The 20,395-nt window shown below is 43.8% G+C and overlaps 1 protein-coding gene across 2 annotated transcripts in view; it reads right to left on the bottom strand.

Annotated features, from left to right (window-relative positions):
• LOC137375323 (chloride channel protein 2-like) overlaps positions 1–20,395 on the bottom strand; it is a 495,095-nt gene that overhangs the window by 194,599 nt on the left and 280,101 nt on the right. For both annotated transcript variants that reach the window (XM_068042304.1, XM_068042305.1), the window contains exon 11: positions 19,589–19,744. In XM_068042304.1, the coding sequence (XP_067898405.1) occupies positions 19,589–19,744 (156 nt within the window). The remainder of the gene's footprint in view (positions 1–19,588; positions 19,745–20,395) is intronic.

Genomic DNA, 20,395 nt, shown 5'->3' with positions numbered 1-20,395 from the left:
CATGTATGCATGCTAGCATGGGCGTGTCGCGTATCCGTAGGCATTAAACGAATTAGAGTATAAGTTTAATAAAGTTCAACCTTTTTCTTTAAACCGAAGAAAAGCTGTTTGGCTAGTTTCTGTGCCTTATAATTGGAAGTTAATGAACAAGGATTCACTAAGGGGGAGCTAAAAAAAAGTATGTTAAAATTAAACTCTATTACGATAAGACCAGGTGAAGTCTGAGAGGGAACCCTAGACCCCTTTCTCACCTGGTGGTAACACTCTGCACAATAAATGCAGATTGTGTCTGAGTGAAACTGAGTAAATATCGGCCCTAGCATTATCCTTCCATAACAAGCTTTCTGGAACTTAACAACAAGGACACCCAGATTTCTCTATACCACAGCATTCTGCAGTCTCTCTCCATGTAAATAATATTCTGCTTTTCTATTCTTCCTACCAAAGTGGACAACCTGACGTTTTCCCACATTATACTCCATCTGTTAAATTTTTGCCCATTCATTTAACCTATCCATATCCCTTTGCAGACTCTTTGGGCTGAATTTAATGTGCCCGTTGCCAGTCCCGGCCGCAGGCCTGGTAAAAGGCATCACTCCCATCTGTTACTTGGGCACTCGCCCCACCGCAATTATGCGACGAGCAGCCATTTAGCATAAGGGAGGCATGGGTCTCCCACAATCACATGGAGGGGGGATTATGAGTCATTAATTATGACCTCAGATGACTCCACAGCAGGTGTTGACACCATATTTAAAAGGTCTGCCAGCCCTACATTCACTCCTGTCCTGAATTCATTGTCAGCTTTATGCAGCCTACAACCCTGTCTGACTGGTCCCTGGAGCTCCCCCATCCCCCCGAGGAGGGCAGAAGATGATGGCTGAGGCAAGACACAGGGTGGCCCCACAGTTCAGTGATGCCTCCCAGCAGATTCTCCTCTAAACTGCCAGGGAAAGGCAAGAGGTTCCTTTCCCCCGCAATGGCAAAAAGAGGTCTTCCTGCCTGACCAAGCCTGGGTGGAGATTGCTGAGGAGGCTAGCAGCCATGGGGTCACCCAGCACAACTGGATCCAGTGCAGGAAGAGGGTCAATGACCTACTGCGTTCTGCCAAGATGAGTGCTCCATACCAGTCACCTTCCTGAGGATTGCAAGTAATTATGTGGGAGGTTGCACAACATGGGGAGGATAGCAGTGCTGCGGAGTTGAGTGAGTGACTAAGGATCTGTCTCATCCTAACAGATGCATGGCTGTCTCTCGGCCAAAGGTCACCTTCCTTCACAGCTCACACCCCCTTAACTCCCATGATAGTGAGTGTTGGCATGAGAGACATCAGATCCCCCAGTAGCGGGTGAGGGGCTGACATGAGCCGAACTGTCATGTTGATCTCTCTGCCATTCTCTACTATCTTCATCCTTCCTCTTGTAGGACAAGGGGACCCATAATAGCAGGGAGATGTCCCAGACATGCGGAGAAATTCCAGATCTGTGTCCACTCACCTCTGCCGAGGAAGAGGCATTGGAGCTGGTGGGCACCCAGGGCAGCGGCACAATATCGGATGGTGAGATTGGAGTCCCCGTGCAAGCGAGGGAGGACTGTCTCCCATCAGCATGCGCATTAATGTTGGAGACCCACATAATGTTTGGTTGGCATCAGGAGATCTACACAACCTAATCCACACATTTGTGTTCTCTCATGCAGGTAGCCATTCGCAGGGGTCCACAGTGACAGGGGGACAAAAGTCCACCTTTGAGGAGGAGGAGCACTCTGAGGATGCACTGTGCCATGACTCTCCTGCACCCTCCACCAGCACAGATACTTTCACCTTGGTGGGTACCCGCTCGGCATTAGATACTGGGTCACCAAGCTGGTGAGTGCAACACATGCGCGCCCAAGCAGCTGGCTGAGGCTGAGACAGCCGAGGCCACCGACAGTCGGCGGACTGTGGCTGGCCAGGCCTATGCTGAGACCCAGATGATGACGAGAGAAGGAACAGGAGCCTGGAGTCTTCTGCAGCTCCTGTTCTTTCTCTAGTGAGCAGGGAGGCTCAAGAGAGCCTTCAAAGGGAGGAGGGAGGCTAATAGCCACATCTGGGGCTCCCTTTAGGGTGCTCAGAGTGTGGCCACAAGCTCCTCAGCCCCTCCACCAGTGAGCCCAGTTCCAGCAGCTGCAATGCTTAAGGACCAGTCCCGGACACCTCCAGGCAGTCGGGGCCTTCCAGGCCTCAGGCAGCCAGAGGACACCCACCAAAGTCATCACAGGCCAAGGCGCAGACTGATCAGCAGCCTATCTCCAACCCAGTTGCTGCTGTCAGGATCACACGGTATAGCAGCGCCAGCAAACGGACTAAGAAGAACACATAGTCACAGTTTGGGTCTCATGGATGTCCCATATACGTTGTGTGTTAAATAATTAAAAGATCCTTTGTTCAAGTCATTAGGCCTCATTGTCTGAAAGTCAAGTGCCATTATGCCTTAATTGTGAGATCTAGACCTCACCTTTCCCCCTTAGGGCAATGCCAATGTGACCACAGCCTTCATAAACATGCCAATCTGATGAGAGCCCTCATTAACATATACTCCCCCATGGGCACTAGCGCACATTGCATCCACATGCAAGACAGTGACCACAAATGGAAAAGACACGACAGAGCTCAGGCATTCAGATGAGCCTTTATTTCACTCTCTGTGAATGGACACCAGGATGTTATGAAATTGTCTCTTGCCTCCTTCACGCGTTGCTCAATCTGTCTGGCCTCCTGCCTTGGCACCTGAGGATGTCTCAATTCTGTTTGGACAGAGTCGTTGATGGACCTCAGAGCCCAACCTTGATGAAGGCCCACCCTCTGTTCCAGCAATGTGAGCAAATAGACCCATCACACAACAGTCTGTCAACCCTTTGATGAACTCCCCACCGAACCCACACTTAGCCCCCTTGAAGAGCCCCTGGCACCCTGGTCCCCCTTGCAGAGCACACAGCAATGCTGTCCCACAATGGCCTCCAAACCTCCCTCTTCCCCTATGCCGCAACTCTGCAGGCTGCCTACCTGTTGCAGCAACGTGGCTTCTCACCTTAGTGCTGCCAGAATTTACCGGTCATGAATCTGGAGGGAGATCAGTGCTGCCCGCTGTCCACAGAATCACTCACCGATCATTAAATCACTTTTAATTATATTTAAATGCATATTAATCGGCATTTCAGCAATTTAAAATAGGTTCCCATCACATTGCGGTAGCAATGCCACTATTGTGCTTTCCTGCCACTGACAAAATCTGTAACCGTCATCGAGACACTGGATTTCTAGGGGGAGGTTGTGCTGCAATTCTCTGCACCCTCCACCACCATTCCTGCCTTTGACGGCTGCATTAAGTCCAGCCCTTTTTGTCCTCCTCACAACTTGTTTTCCTACCTATCTTTGTATTGTCAGTAAATTTGACTACAATACATTCCATCTCTTCATCCAAGTCATTAATATAGATCGTAAATAGTTGAGACCCCAGCACATATCCCTGTGGCACTCCATTAGTTACAGTTTGCCAACCTGAAAGTGCCCCATTTATCCAAAGTCTCTGTTTCCTGTTAGTTAGTCAATCCTCTATCCATGCTCATATATTACCCCCAACACCATGGGCTCTAATCTTGTGTAGTAACCTTTTATGTGGCACCTTATCGAATGCCTTTTGGAAATCCAAATATACTACATTTACTGGTTCCCCTTTATCCACCCTGCTTGTTACATCCTCAAACATCTCTGATAAATTTGTCAAACACAATTTCCCTTTCACAAAACCATGTTGACTCTCAACATAATGCCTGATTGCATTATGATTTTCTAAATGTCCTGCTATTATTTCCTTCATGATGGATTCTAGCATTTTCCCAATGACAGATGTTAGACTAACTGGCCTATAGTTTCCTGTTTTCTGTCATCCCCTTTCTTGAACAGAGGTGTTACATTTGCAATTTACAATCCGCTGGGACCTTTCCGAATCTGGGGAATTTTGGATGATTACAACCAATGCATCCAGTATCTCTGCAGCCACTTCTTTTAAGACCCTAGGATGCAGGCCATCAGGTCCAGGGGACTTGTGCGCCTTTAGTCCCATTAGTTTTCCTAATACTTTTTTTCTAGTGATAGTGATTGTTTTAAGTTCCTCCCTCCCTTTGCCTCTTGTTTTCTGCTATTCTTGGGATGCTTTTTGTGTCTTCCATTGTGAAGACAGATACAGAATATTTGTTCAAAGTCTCTGCCATCTCCTTGTTTCCCATTATTTGGTGTCCTTTGAATGAAACAAGACCATATTTGCCTGTTCGAGTGGTTCAAATGGTCAAAAAATCCTATAGTACTTTCAAAGAGGAGCATTCATCTCACTTGTTGTTTGTGGGGCCTTGCTGTGTGCAACTTGGCTTTGTGTTTGCCTGCTTGTCAACAGCTACTGCACTTCAAAAAGTAATTATTTGGATGCACAGCACTGTGGAGTGTACAGTTGTTCCAAAGTGCTATAAGGCATTAACTAATTGCAAATCCTTTCTTTCGTTCTTACCTAAATTAATTCTGTGCATCCTTAACTTACCTGCTTGGGAATACTTCCTACATCTTTTAAAGTTGGAAGCCATCAAAAAAAACATTTAAAAGCTTTGCCATAGCTTTAGCATTCTGCTCTGTCACTTGTTCTTTAATTACTTTGTTTGATACAGATGTTCCCCAAGGATCCCTTTTGTTCCCCCAAGTCATCTTCCTTTGTTGTTTAGAAGATCTGTTTAGTCCCCAAAAGTTACTACTATTTAAATAGCAAATTATCCTGTGCAAACATAAAGGTTTTAAACATGAAGCTGTTAATAGGCTTGTTTCTTATTCCTAAACAGTTAGGCCAAAGGGAAAGATCCTCAGAAAAAAATCAGGAACTTTGAATAAATGCCTGAAAAATTCAATACTGTAGAATATATTGTACTTAAAGATTCCTCAAGGATATTGTGAGAAACGTCATTTACCAAAAGCTATGTCTTTTTAATAACAATACATATAGAAGATAGAAACTGTACCCATAGTAACACTCCTTTGCTAAATCTTTTTGGTCATTAGTAGCTTCATTGTTTTCCTTTTAAAGCATTAACTGTTATTTATTTTGTTAAAATGCTGTGTTTTCTAATACAAAATTCAGAGCACATTCAATAAATCAGACTGGGTTGACATTATGATTGCCTGCATCAATGGAAAGCCTTGAAATGGGGTGTTGTCATGTTTTAAAAAAGGAAGCACACTAAGTTTGAAGTAGACCAAGACTAAAATCTCAATTTTCTTTCACTCGCATCCCAGCAATACGGAGTCAAATACAAAATAAAATGAGTGCCTCCCTTCAATAAATCAAAGCTGAGGAGAAAATGGAGTTAGTACCAGATAGCTGCAATCACCTTTCAAATGTCTTTAAATATTTGCCATTCTTCAGTCATGACCATGGTTATTTATAGTAGTGTTGCTTGTCCTTTATGATGAGTATAATATCCTCAAAAATCTTGTGTTCTGGATGGTTTGTGTTGACCATTAATTTCTGGTCATTTGTTTAATATTGCAGATTCAGATTTTGGCTCTGTAACAGTAAGCCTCACGTGTAGAACATATTAAGTAATAAGTATCCTTTGTGTACTTAAGCATGTTGTACAAGAGCTATATGTTATTGGTTCAGTAGATTACCAATTGCCCATGCAAATAAATGAACAATAGAATGATATTGCCTTAACGGTACAAGGATAACAAAAAGATATACTAACTCTTTAGTAAGGGGTTAAATTTAATACTTCACAATTTGCCACAGCCATTTAGGTTTTACAACGTTGTAGCTAAATTACATTTATTCAATACATTTATACAATAACTATGTCCAGCATGCTTTAGGAAATAGATGACAACCACAGACAGGAATACTTGCTATAAAAGGTTTCAAGACAGTCATACTACAGTGGGAGCTAGTGTAAAGCGCACTGGTTTACCTGCTTACAGTGCGGCATTCAAACAACATACAATACAAGAAGGGAGAGAGCCATTTGTCAGTTTTTGGCTTTGTTTAATCAATTCACGGAACAGTGCCTTCTGTATAGTTACGCTAAGCAGTAATGTATAACTGAAAAATGTCCAGAGACAATACACTCAGTGCTTATTGGTATTACTAGAATTTATTTTTCATGCAACATAACAAACGCATAAAGGTTTTTTTTTTAAAAAAAGGGTTTCTCATAGCAGTAGCGAACAGAATAGAATTAGACTAGGTAGTTTGTTAAAATAAAAATTAGCACAGGTTTGATGGGCTGATAGAATGTAACAGGACAGCAACAGCCCTATGATCTTCTAGCTGCAGGATGAAATTGGTACTCCTGACTGGCACCTGAAATGACCTGCTTTGTTGTAAAAAATTGTAGAGCTACTGACTGCTGGATAAGGTGGACATAATCACAGCTTTACTGAGGTGGAACATTTCTCAATTCTGAAGCTTTCCATGTAGCAAACTGTTAGAATTGGAAATTTGTCAGACGACACAAGGGGGAAACCATTGCTCTCCCTAATCAGTAGGGAGACTTGCGGGGTGGGGGGGGGGGGCGGCGGGGGCATTCAGTTAAAATGGAGTAGCTCAATTTCCTACTCTGTTCCTGTTAAAATAATTCTCCATTCTAATGTTTTGGGGGGTTCAGTAGGCTCCCCACATGGCTGCCCCACCAGGTAAAGCTGTCGAGAAGCCAGCAAGGCCCTCTAAAGGAAGTTTTAAAACACTGATTGTTAGTAGGGCTAGGAGGAACAGCAATACTCCTCTGCGCCATACAAGGATAGCCCAGGCATCTGCTGTCTTGGAGTCCTTTTGTCTTACACCCAGCCATAATACCCTCAAAACACTACCCCCAACTGGACTTAATGCTGTCAGCAGTCAAGTGCTGCTTTCCACCTGAAACAGGCGAGCAGGTAATATCTTGTGTCGGATTTCCATTCGTTCCCAGGAGTTAAAAATCAGCTCTTGGGTTCTTCAAATTCATGGGTACAATTGGAACATGGCAAGGTATTATAGGCTCCATTTTTAAGTTAAATTCTTTTCCCTTTTTAGTTTTCCTCTTCCTGCATTATTCTCGAGCCCACAGCTACCAAACATGAGTATATAACTTGATGTCAACCCTGAATCCAAAGCCAGAGCTCCATCCTCCACTTGCTGGTAATGTCTGGAGCAAGCAGAGTAGAGATGGAATTACTATCACTAAGCCAATGACTTGCTCCCACGACTATGCTCTTAGACTGCTTTATGGGGAATGGGTGGAGGGGGGGACGAATTTTATCTTTCTTGACCTGCTGGGGGTGGGGGTGTTGGGGAGGGTGGAGGTGGGGGCAGTAGAGCACGGGAAACTGGAAGTAGGGGAACCCCTGCTAACCACAGAGCTTTAACAAAGCATATTTGTGACGTCACTGGCGGGTTCCCAGACTGGGAGAGGTGGGCCAATCCAATCCCCGATGTGGGGGATCGGAGGCCTTGGGGGCAGGTGGAGTTGTCCAGGCAGGTACACTGGATCCAGCAGGTAAGTGGAAAGACACTTACCTCCTGATCCAGCAATCCCTCACGATGGAGGCTCAGAAAACCTGGCCAGCCAGAGTTAGATTTAAAATGGTAAATAAAAATGAGGCATGCAGCTTCATTATGATATTTAAAGTGCCAACACACCTCCAGGGAGCACAGTGGTTGCCTGCCCCCCCCCCCCCCCACCTCCATTCAACCAGGAAGTGAGCAGGTTGGGTTGGGATTCAACCTTGTAACACTTTAACCCCAAACTTGCTTATTTTGGGGGGGGGGGGGGGGTTAAACCCCCATTCCCCCCCATTGTTATGAATCTGACTCAGCAGTATATTGAGTAGGAAATCAAAAGGCTTTGATTTTGCTTGGCCTTTTCCAGCACAAAAGCACTATTATTGGGATACAACTTTTTTTAAATCTGTTAGTAGCTGAATGAACTATTTGGTGCTTAAATCTGCATTTTTTTTAGCCCAATTCAGAACATTTCAATTTCCGCTGCTTGCAACATTATCCACAATAACCTCCACACAATAAGAAGTATTTCAGTATGTTATTAGCCCCAAGCAGATCAAAGATTCAGGAGCTTCTGTATGAAAACAGCCTCTTTAGATTTCAAAAATCTGTGTGTGTTTCTAGATATGTTAAGCCGCTTCAGAGGGTGGTTAAGAGTCAACTGCATTTGTGTGGGACAGAGCAGGCTTGAAAGGCCGAATGGCATACTCCTGCTTTTATTTCTTAGGTTATGTTTTTAACAAAGACCTCAGTGATATCATCTGGCTTTGCCCCTACTTAATCTCATCTCTTACTGAAACCTTCCTTCCTTCCTGCCTTTGTTGTTTCTAGACTCTAAGGCAGCCTCCAATCTTTCACACTCAATAAATACTAGCTCATTCAACACTCTGCTGCTCATATAATGTCCTGCTCACCCCTGCAAGACCTGTGTTTTCACTGAGGTTTAAAATTTAAGTTCTCTTCCCTGTGTTTAAATCCCTCCAGTACTGCAGTCCCCTGAACTCTCTGTACCTCTGACTCCAGCCTTTTGTTCATCCTGTCCCTTTGCCTTGCCTTTGCTGGCCGTGTCTTCAGTCACCGAGGCTCCGTTTCCTGAAACTTCAATCTAAACGCCTCTGCTTCTTGTCATTTAAGACCCTTTTTAAAATCCATCTCTGATCAATCTTTTGGAAACCCTTTCTAATCTTTCATTCTTTATCTTGCTGACCACTTTTCCTGATGCTTCTGTGAATCTCCTGTAACTTTTTTTCTACGAGAAGAGTTTCATATAAATATTACATATTGTTTGGAGAGGGATGACAAATACAAATTCTGCAAATACATTATGTAGCATCATGCTTTGCAAATTACATTTGAAGAGGTGACCATTTCACTAAGATAGGTGCCTTATTGGAGCCTTTGAGTATCATTTTTCTGCATTCCATTCACAATGTAATGTCTTTGTTATCACAACATGTGCTAAAGTTGGACCTTCTTAATTTACAAAAATATTGTCTTTCAACAGGTATATTGTCTTCCCATATAATTAGCCTTAGCACTTCACCACTTGTTAACTGCATGTGTTAAGATACTTTCATTCCTTGGACTTAAACTCATGCTTCAAGCGTCGTCTAATTACAAGCTCAATCTGCAGGATTGCTTCACACAAGCTCCAAAATCTGACAGAGTATTAATACTGGAGCTGCAATAATTAAGCAGTTATAACCCTGCTGTGACTGACGTCAGTATGAAGCAGCAGTAAATCAGGGGCATGTATAATTATCTTCATTTTAGGGAGGACAAAGGAGAAGCTGCACTAAGTCAAAACTGATGAATAAATAGGTGATTTCAAAGGCACCTAAAACTGAATAAAAATTATAGTTTAAGATTAAGAATTTATTTCCTTTTTAATAATGTACAAACTTATTCTTCAATAAGTAACATCAGTCCACCCTCGAAGGTAATTTTGTGCATTTATTTACTATAAATCACTGAAATTGTATCCCATGGAATATTTTGCGTAACTCGAGGCTGCCGGTAGTTTTGCTGAGACACATGAGATATTTTGCTGGGGGAAGTTTGATTAATCATGTAGGCAGGAGCAAAAGTAATTGCTGTAGCACAGCATTTTTCATCTCAAAGCACAATAGGAGCAGATTAGCTTACAGTCAATCTTCATAAAGAGCAGAACAAAAAGAATTTACAATTTTGACACAAGAAAACACAATTTAACAGAAAGTATGAGAATTCTGATTGCTTCCTGCAGCCTCTTTTATACTGGCACTGGTTTATTTGGGATTCCAACATCTATGATCTGACTCCCTGCATGTGCACAGCTTATGTATCCCATCAACAACAATAATTTACATTTGCTTAGTGCCTTCAGTATACAAAACATTCCAGGGTTCTCATCAGGAGAAGAGAAGGAAAACAAAATGGAAGAAATAAATAAACAGAATGGATAACAAGCCATTAGGAGAGGTTACCAAAAGTTTGATTTAAAAGATGGGTTTTGAGAAGATTTTAAAGTTGGAAAGTGATTTCGGAGAGGGGAGTGGTTTAGACACAGGTTGAATTTTATTTGGAGGCTGCAGGTCCCAAGGTCGGGACCTGAAACAGGTGCTGTTTCCACTGGGACAATAAGTGGCCAGCCACATGCGATCTAGCAGCAGCCGGTTGATTAAGAGTCAGGATGTCTGGGCGCCGTCCAGTGAGAGGGCGGAAGCAGTGAAGGTGGCATCTAGTGACGCTGCAGCAGTTGCTGGCGCCATATTTAGAGGACTGCCAGCCTTGCATTCACTGCTGCATTTATCTTTGGACCGCTGTAGTGAAGGAATGTAGGCCCAACTACCGTGGCTGAAGGAAAACCCAGGTGGCCTCACGATTCAGCGATGCCTCCCTCCAGACTCTCCTCCAGCCTGCAAGGTGGAAGAGGACCTCCCACCTTTCCAAGGACAGGAGGAGGAGACTGGCCCACCTGACCAAACAAGCCTGGATGGAGATAGCAAAGGAGGTCAGAGCCGTGGGGGTCACCCCTAGGACCTGGATCCAGTGCCAGAAGTTGGTCAATGACCTGATCCAATCTGTTGAGGTGAGTAATCCATACACTTTCTACCCTTTGAGCCTTGCATGTGGCAGAGCGAGAGGGTGCGTTTAGTGGAGAGGAAGTGACTACCCAGTCATGGTCAATGGGGGAAGGCAACAGGAAATGCTGCCTGAGGCATGGCTGCAACTCAGTGAGAGGTGCCCGTCTGTCATTGCTATCTCTCAAAGTCCGTCGAAAGTGTCCGCATGTGGGAGGCATTCATGTGCCCCCATTATGGCCACTGGACTATCACCAGCATAGCTGTTGTGCTTATCTACTCTGGAGAATAACACTGTTCCTCTTTGCGTTTACAGGAGAAGACAACACACAAGAAAAGGAGCAACCCAAGGCCAGTGGTGGTGGGCCTTATTTGCATGTCCTGAGCCCAATGGAAGAGGAGATGATGGAACTGGCAGGGCAGCACGGCGGCTGCTCCATAGCGGATGGCGGGACAGGGGCACCCACCCAAGAGAGTGAGTGAAGATGTCCTGGGGCACAAGGGTATATGTGGCACAAATGTGCCATGGTGTTCATATGTCCACCACTGAATACATGGAGATCCACAGTAGGGATGAGTGGAATTTCACGATGGGAAACTCAAACTCATGGGCGGCACAGTGGCGTAGTGGTTAGCACCGCAGCCTCACAGCTCCAGGGGACCCGGGTTCGATTCTGGGTACTGCCTGTGTGGAGTTTGCAAGTTCTCCCTGTGTCTGCGTGGGTTTTCGCCGGGTGCTCCGGTTTCCTCCCACATCCAAAGACTTGCAGGTGATAGGTAAATTGGCCGTTGTAAATTGCCCCTAGTGTAGGGAGGTGAGAGGGAATATGGGATACTGTAGGGTTAGTATAAATGGGTGGTTGTTGGTCGGCACAGACTCGGTGGGCCGAAGGGCCTGTTTCAGTGCTGTATCTCTAAATAAAAAAAAATAAATAACCCTTCAATCCATCTGTTCTCTCATGCAGGTCATGCTTATTAACAAGAACAAATAGCTGGAGAGACTGGGAGACAGCTGGCTGCCTCTGAGGAGGGGGAGCGGGAGGGAGTCTCAGAAGGTGCACTGTCACATCATTCCCCCACACCCTCCACCAGCACAGATATTCTCACAGATTTGGACACACAACCTGGTGAGCACATTACAGACACACCTGAGCAGCTGACGGAGGCTGTGACAGCCGAGGCCACTGACAGTCAGAGGCCAAGCCTATGCTGAGCCCCAGGCTGAATACGTGTCCCTGGAGTCACCAGTACACAGGAAATGCTGGACCTGCATCGAGGGGGAAGACAACATCTGGAAGAGATGCCAGAGGCTACGTGTACCCAAGCGCAGATGGAAGAGTCCATTCAGGCCTTGAGTGCTGCACCATCTCTGACCAGTGCATGCCAATCGAGAGATTGGCTATTCTCATGGAGAGCCTGATCCATCAGACCAGTTAGTGGCTGCTGGAGATGCATGCTGAATTGTCCATGAGCTCGATGCAGCAGTGGCAAGGCAAGAGGGGGTCAAGGTACATGGACTCTCCACCAGGTCCTCATCACTCTCAGGTCAGCAGAGAGCTACAAGTGTGCCTTGCAAGGGAGGAGGAGCAGCTGCCATCTGCATCTGGTGACTCCTCTCAGGATGCTCCTGGTACAGGCAGCAGCTCCTCACTCGCTCTGCAAGTGACACAGTGCCTCCATCATACCAGACGACAGAGGAGGGATCTGCATTTGTGCAAGAGGCCCTCAGTCTGCTGGGGCCCTCCAGGCTTCAGGCAGCCAGTGGATGTCCTCAAGTTCATCCCATGTCATGGGGCAGCAAAGTCAAGCAGCCTGCCTCCACCTCAGCTGACAGTGCAGGGGGAGCAGCATGGGGTAGCACCCAGAAAAGATTTGCGAAGAGCACATAGTTGCACTTAGGGGGTCACAGGTGAATGTACATTCCAAATGAGTAGGTTGTGTTTGGTGTCACGCAGAATAAAGAAATTATGTTATCTCACTATACCTCCTTCCTATTATTGATGTCCTTTGGGACTTCATTTAAACCCTGCCTCTCTCAAAGGGCTGGAAGCGAGGTACTAAGCTGCAAGTGCTCAACACATCAGCTTTGCAAATGTGTGATGTGTACCTGGGTGCCAGAGTGCAGAAGGAAGGCGGTGACAAAGGGGCTGCTTAAAGATAAGGCTTTATTGTTGTGGTTCCAGAAGGTGGTAAGGGTCATAAGAAACGTGAATATATAAGGGTATCTCATGGCCTCCCTTGCACATATCTCATGGCGTCTTTCCTGTTGTCCCTGGGTTCCTTCATCTGGCACTGCCTTGGCAGCTTCCTCCTCCACATCTTCATCATCAGAGGAGGCATCGCGATCCACAATATCCTCACTGGTCAACACCTCCCCTCCCCCACCACTGTAGCACCAGATTGTGCAGTGCACAGCAGACCACCATGATACCCGAGACCTTCACTGGGCATACTGAAGGACTCTACCGAATTGATCGAGGCAGCCAAACCTCATCTTCAGGATACCAGTGGCTTGCTCAGTGGTTGCTCAGGTTGTCCTGTGGCAGGTGTTGTACCTCTCCTCTGCATCCATGCTTGGGTTCCTCACATGCGTCAGTAACCATGTCCTCAGTCAGTCGCCCTCTTCTCCTAGGATTCATCCCTGAAGGCGCAAGGGGGGGGGACGGAAAAGCCCAGGCACCTGGAACTGCCTTAGTATGTAGGCATCATGGCTGCTTCCCAGGAACTTTGCACACTTGCAGGATCTGCTTGTGGTGGTCACAGACCAGCTGTACATTCAGTGAGTGGAAGCCCTCCCTGATGATGAAGGCCAGTGGCTGGTCTGCGGGAGCCTTGATGGCCACATGCATGCATTCAATGACACCCTGCACCTGGGGGAATCGAACAATGGTCCCGAACCCTATAGCCCTCTCAGTTTGACTGTTTGGATCGGTGCAGAAGCACATAGTCACCGGCACTGTTGAATAGGGCATTGGTGACCTCCTTGATGCACTGATGCATCACAGACGGTGAGATCCCACACATATCTCCAAATGATTCCTAGAATGATCCAGTGGCATAGAATTCAGTGCCACGGTGACCTTGGTGTCCACCAAGTGCCATGGGGCTCAGCTCATCATGCATCATAGCACACAGATCAGTGATGGCCTCTCTGGAGAGGCAGAGTCTTCAGAAACACTGCCGCTCGGACATCTGCAGGTAGTTGAGCCTCGACCAGTAGACCCTCTCTGGTCTGATGCTTCTGTCCTGATTTTATGCTGTCCGCCTCCATTCCCATCTCCGATGACCCTTTAAAATTCAGCCCAGAATTCTAGAGTAGGGCTGTGGCAATTGAAGGCTCTGCTACCAATGATCGAAAGAGGGAGGGAATGAACAAAAGGACAAGTTGGGGAACCGAAGGGCACAGGCGGAGTATAAATCTCGAGGAGGTGCAGAAATTGGGTGTGGTGAGACTTTGGAGAGTTTAGAGGGTGAAGATAAGGATTTAAATTCAATGGAATGGGGAAAGGAGCCAATGTAGGTCAGACCGGACAGGAGTAATGGATGAGTGGGATTAAATGCAGGACAGAATATGGGACAGCTGAGTTTTGAACAGATTGGACTTTACGAAAGATGAAGTACAGGAGATTGGTAAAGAGGACATCAGAGAAATCAAGCCAAAAAGTGACAGATGTGTTTCAGTGGCAATAGGAATGGGGTCAGATGGTGTCGGAGGTGTGGTCTTGTTGATGGATCGAATGTGATGTTTGAAGTTTAGCTCTGGATTGAACACGATATCAAGGTTTTGTATGGTCTGCTTCAGCCTGAGCAAGCAATGGGTGCAATCAGTAGCAAGGATGCAAAGATAATGGTTGAGCCAAAAACAATGGTTTTGGTTTTCCCAATGTTCAGCCGGAAGAAATATGACTCATCTACAACTTTGTGTTTGAGAGTCCAGAGGTGGTTATTGTTCAGGGAATTTTGATCCAGGGAAACTGTGGAGTACCAGAATGAAGCCTAGAAAATCAGGAATAGAGACCAGCCCAGCAGAAGTATAGCTCAGAAAACCATTGGCATGGTGGCAATCAACCCAGGAAACCAGCAGATTGAGCAGAACAATAGACTTCAGCCCAGGAACCTATACAACAGCAAAGGAAGCCTGAAACCAGCAGAAGACTCAGAATCCATGCAAAACAGAATCTACTGTTTCTGGATAAGGGAGCCATCTTTAACAGGGTAAACACAATGCATTTAGATATTGGTCTATGGGAAACTGAATTAAAACTATGCCAGTATAAAAGTAGCCTGAACATTGTGCATTTGTCTGGATTTAAACTACTGGGGGAGACAGTACCGTGTGGATAAAGCAGTGAAAATTTACAAAATATATACTAAATAGTCAATTTGTTTACGAGTAGGGAACTATCAATCAATGGTCATTTTGAATGGCGAAATAGCACTTTCCATATTGTAGGCACCAGAGAAAGTTCAGACTTTTATAATGTTCATTTACTGCAATATTGGTCAGTGTTTTGGTTTTGAGGAATACACTGGAGGCAGTGAATGATTTTCCAATGTGCTGGATTGAACTAATTTATATTTGAAATACCACAGGATACTTTAGAACAATTGCATTAAAAATAGACTCTTATAGTTAGAGCCTTTGATTACAAAAACAAAACAAATCACCATTATTCCCTCAGGTAAAGCTAGGGGTGTTGCCTATTTTTACTTTTCTTTCTGCTGGCCAGTTTGTACCTTTATCAAACTGTTTTGTTGCAAACAAAAAGCCTTATTTGAGTTATGGCACTACTTCTGCTTTTTAAAAATAACACCAGCTTAAGGGTGATTTTTTAATCCTTAATCAAGTGATGCATCAAGTTCACCCACAAATCTTGGCATATATATTTAATACAAAAAATTGGATTGCTATTTGTGCAGGTCTAGGACACAAATCATTTGAACAATCTGATTAAAACCATGAACTTCGAGCCACTGACGTAGCAAGTATGCCTTCTTTTACTATTTGTGTGACCAGACAGCTTTGATACAAACAATCTTCAGTCTGTAATTTACATGAGATTGGCATTAATGGATATGGACCTCGAGAGACAACAGTAATAGTATTGAAGAACAGAAAGTTCTTTTCACTGTGAGAGATAGACAGTAGGTCCATAAATATTATCTGCAAACGTAACACTGAAAAGTAGTAGTTGGATTCATTTTAGAGAAGATTTGGGAGGAAAATTGAAACTCAGGAATTTTTTTTTTAAGATTTGGGTAGGGGGAGGGATGGTGCAAATTTTGCAATCAGCATTGTTAAATTTGCACCAATTGGCTCAATTCCCCCAAAGTAAACTTCAGGTGTGCAGAGGATCACACTCCCCAGAACTAATACAATGAGAAGGGCGGCACAGCGGTGCAGCGGTTAGCACCGCAGCCTCACAGCTCCAGCGACCCGGGTTCAGTTCTGGGTACTGCCTGTGCGGAGTTTGCAAGTTCTCCCTGTGATTGCGTGGGTTTTCGCCAGGTGCTCCAGTTTCCTCCCACAGCCAAAGACTGGTTGATAGGGTAAATTAGGCATTATAAATTGCTTCTAGTTTAGGTAGGTGGTAGGGGATGTGGTAGGAATATGGGATTAATGTAGGATTAGTATAAATGGGTGGTTGATGGTCGGCACAGACTCGGTGGGCCGAAGGGCCTGTTTCAGTGCTGTATCTCTAAATAAATAAATAAAGGGAAATTTAAGTGTGTGGCTCAATCATTTGGCTTTTCTGATATGTTGGGGCAGGAACAATTCAACAATGACAGGCTGACAGATGGTGACTTTGAATGAATCTTAGCCCAATTGTTAAACTTGTATTTATACAATACCTCATCACATCAAACCAACAACTTGTATTTATATAGCATCTTAAATGTAGAAAAGCATCCAAGGTGCTTCAGACAAAAATGGATCCTGAGCCAAACAAAATCTCAAAGGTGATCAAAAGCTTGGCTGAAGAGGAGGTTTTTAAGGAGGATCTTAAAAGGAGATGATGAAAAGGCAGAGGAGTTTAAGCAGGCACTTCCAGGAGGAAGTGGGGTGGGATGCATAAGAGACCGGAGGCAGAGAAATGTGTGATCTGGAGAAGTTACAGAAATAGAGGAAAGGCCACAAAGTGGTTTCAACACAAGGATTAGAGTTTTATATTTGATGTTTTGGGGGGAATCAGGAGCCAATGTAGTTCAGAAGGGATAGTAGTGATAGATAAGTAGGACATGACATTGGAAAGATAGAAGCAAAATTTGGGATGCCTTGAAGTTTACAGAGCTTAGAAGATTCGGGGGTGGAGGGGGAGGGGTGCAGTGCAGGCCAGAAGAGTATTGGAATAGTCGAGCCTGAAGGTGACAGATGAATGGATGAGTGTTTCTGCAACAGATGAATTAAGGTAGGAGTGGAGGTGCACAATAATCCTTCCTGCCTTACCTAAGGCACCCCTGGATGCTAACAGACTGCAGGAATCTACTGGTGAACCTAACCCCCCATTTCACCCTCCTCTCCCAACCCTCCCTGCATTTCTACCAAACCCCAAGTTTCACCTCCACAGTGCTGTCAAACCTCAGCAGGTCTAGCCAATGCTGCCAAATCCGAAGACCACCCTGCAAAACTTCAGGAGCCCTCTCTCTCCATCTGCCTGAATATCACCTAATATGGCTTAGTGTGTAATTTTGCTTTATAAAGCTCCTGTGAAGCACCATGGGAGATTTTATTATATTAAAGGTGCTAAATAAATGTAAGTTGTTGTTGTGATATTCCTTTAAAGTCTCTTTGTGCCCTCCTCACAGCTTATTTTCCCACCTAACTTTCTACTGTTGCCAAATGTAAATATTTTACACTCAGTCCATTCATCTAAATCATTGACACATTGTAAATAGCCGCCATGTGGCACTCCATCAATAATAGGGTTTATTCAATCAATGCAATAACACCCCGTCCATTATCGTAATACTTTTATAAAACAGTGCATGCTCTGATTCAGATGAGCAATTCCACTGGACATCTGTTAGTGTGTGTAAGTGTGTTTGTTGCACATCATACTTACATTTTAGGTGTGGAATCTTTGATCTTGATATACAAATTAATATAGAATTAGTGCTGTTAATTTTATTATAACTTAAGCAGAATCAGGGCCAACAGATCATTTACAGTAAGCGAATAGTGAATTTTCATTATGTTGAAAAAGCCACAGTTAACCTGAAGGCCATCAATACATTAAACTGTTGATATTGTTATGTTTTGATGTAGATTTATTAGAGCTGATTCTTATCTGTATGATTGAACTAGATATTCTTTGGAAAGAATGACTGATAGCAATGGAAGATAAAGGAAATTGGATTTATAAAAAGTCTCTCATATCCCCAGGGTGTCCCAAAGTGCTTTACAGCCAATGAAGTACTTTTGGAATGTAGGAAACACAACAGCCAATTTGTACACAGCAAGGTTCCACAACATCATTGTCCAAGATGTTTAAATTGTTGACCGTATCTATTACTTTCATTTTTTCTGAAGGCCTGTACCAGGCCATAAAATCATGGAAATTACAGCACAGAAGGAGACTATTCATCCCATTTTACCTATGCTCATGCTAGCTCTTCAACGAGAACTATCTGCTGTCATTTCATTTCCCCACTCTATCTTTGCATCATTTTATATTTTACTTTTAAATGCCTCTATAATCTCTGCCCTGTTGGCTATTTGTGGTAAAGAGTTGTAATAATCCTCTGAGTGGAAAAATTCTTCTAACATTCCCCTTCATTCTTCTACTGATAATCCTGAGTCCAAGGGGTATAATCTCAGCTTGTCACCTGGGTGTAAAACCAGTGTTGTGGATCAGCTGCTCATTATAGAAACCATATTATTTTCATTTCCACTGATTTACATGGAATGTCTCTTGTTACCAATGTTCCAACTACTTGAAACAATCTTTCACATTTTACTCTTAAAACCTTGTCAAAACATTTGAACACCTCTATCAAATTTACACTGAACCTTTTTCTGTTCCAATGATAAACTCAATTTTTCAACCCTTTCTTCATAACTACAATCGCTCATATCTGGTATCATTCTACTGCACCCTTTTCATCCTTTGTACAATAGGATTCCTAAAACTGTATATAATATTCCCAACTAATGTCTTGCGCAAATTAAACACACTTTCCTTGCTTTTGCATTCAGTGTTGCAGGTATAGATAAAACACAGAATCCCATTTAGCCTTTCTACCTGCATTTCCAACCTTAAAAATCCTTGAATCTGCATCTATAGATCCATCTGTTAAGATGAGATCCTTTCAGAGACAGGACTATTAATGTAATTTAAATGGGAATTGGAAATAAGAATATAACATGGTACAGGAGGCACAAGATCATGAATGTCTATTTATAATCAGTCAGAATTTGCTGTAGCAGGGCATTAAAGCATCTGTTGTTAAGACTTGCCCCTCCACCCTTCAGTTCAAACAATTTTGTCCTACAAAGTTCCTGAAAGTGTCAGCTGATAGCAGGGAACAGGGCATCTAGGACCCGATGAATAGGGCAACCAACATGGTATTTCCTTAACCAATGAGATTTAAGGATTTGGAAATAAACTGAGTCAGAGGGTCAAGTAAAGTGGGTGAATTCAGCATCAAATCAGATACAGAAAGAGTAAGAGAGAGGGAATGAAAGATTGGATTAAGAGAGAGAGAAAGAAAAGACAGTAAGGAAAAGTAGAAAATTTGACATTTTAAAGATCGTCCCAAAAACATTAATGGCAAATATAACACTAAAATTAATGACCTATTTTGACCCAACTGTACAAAATCTAATGGAAAACCGTGCCCACTATTATATTTAAAGAGGCCATCTAGGACACCATTCAAGATTAAAGAATGTTATTGTTATTTCAACGGAAGAAAACAGTCCCGTGTCATGTTTGTTAATATTCATTTTGAGATAATATGTTAACGGCCTACCTTCATCAGGATGAAAATCACTAGGGTTACAAAGACATTTGCTCGAGGATTCTTCCAGGCCTCTGAAATCTCAATGTAGTCAAATTCTTCAGCAATTCCTTGCTTGGCCCAAGTCCTGTTATCAAACAAAGTGACCAGCGTTTCCTTCTGGGTGAGCTACGGACCAAACATAGTGAACTCAATTAATAGATTTTACAAAAGCACACCAACAAATGAAAAACAAACCAATGAAGAGTACACTACAAGATTCTGCTCAAGACAACTGGCAACTGATGAATTGACTTCGAGATTAACAGCAGCTGTTTAACAGGTGGACACTTATTAAAATCAACTCAACAGTATCACTTTTAAACGCAACAATGAACATAACAAAGCTGCACGGCTGCATAATAATTATTAAAGGTATAATTAGTTTATTATATTGCACTATATCCTGCACTGTTTGTTAATTTTATAAAAAGGTAAATGTGAGTGTACAATGGAGAACGCAGAAAAAATGGAGAACGCAGAAAAAATGGACCCCTCTTACCATTTCAAAACCATAAAAAATATTTATTTCAACTATTTCAGATCTTCAATTTATCCCGAGCTGTTGTCCACAACTAACACTGGAATTCAAGTTACACCTGCAGTGCAAGCGATCAATGTGGACACTGGGGGCTGAAATTTGTGAGCGCACTGCAACTCACGGCAACGTGCTCTCACCTCGGCAGTCTTCAGGTGTGAATGCGCCATCGCTGAGCCCCCACGATATTTCGCACGGGGGTGCATTTAAATCAAAGGGGCAGAGCGGCCGCCCCGTGGATG

Source organism: Heterodontus francisci, chromosome 11 (genome assembly GCF_036365525.1).
Source record: "Heterodontus francisci isolate sHetFra1 chromosome 11, sHetFra1.hap1, whole genome shotgun sequence".
NCBI lineage: Eukaryota > Metazoa > Chordata > Chondrichthyes > Heterodontiformes > Heterodontidae > Heterodontus > Heterodontus francisci.
Note: the sequence above shows the minus strand (reverse complement) of the source record. Positions and strands in the feature narration are given on the sequence as shown.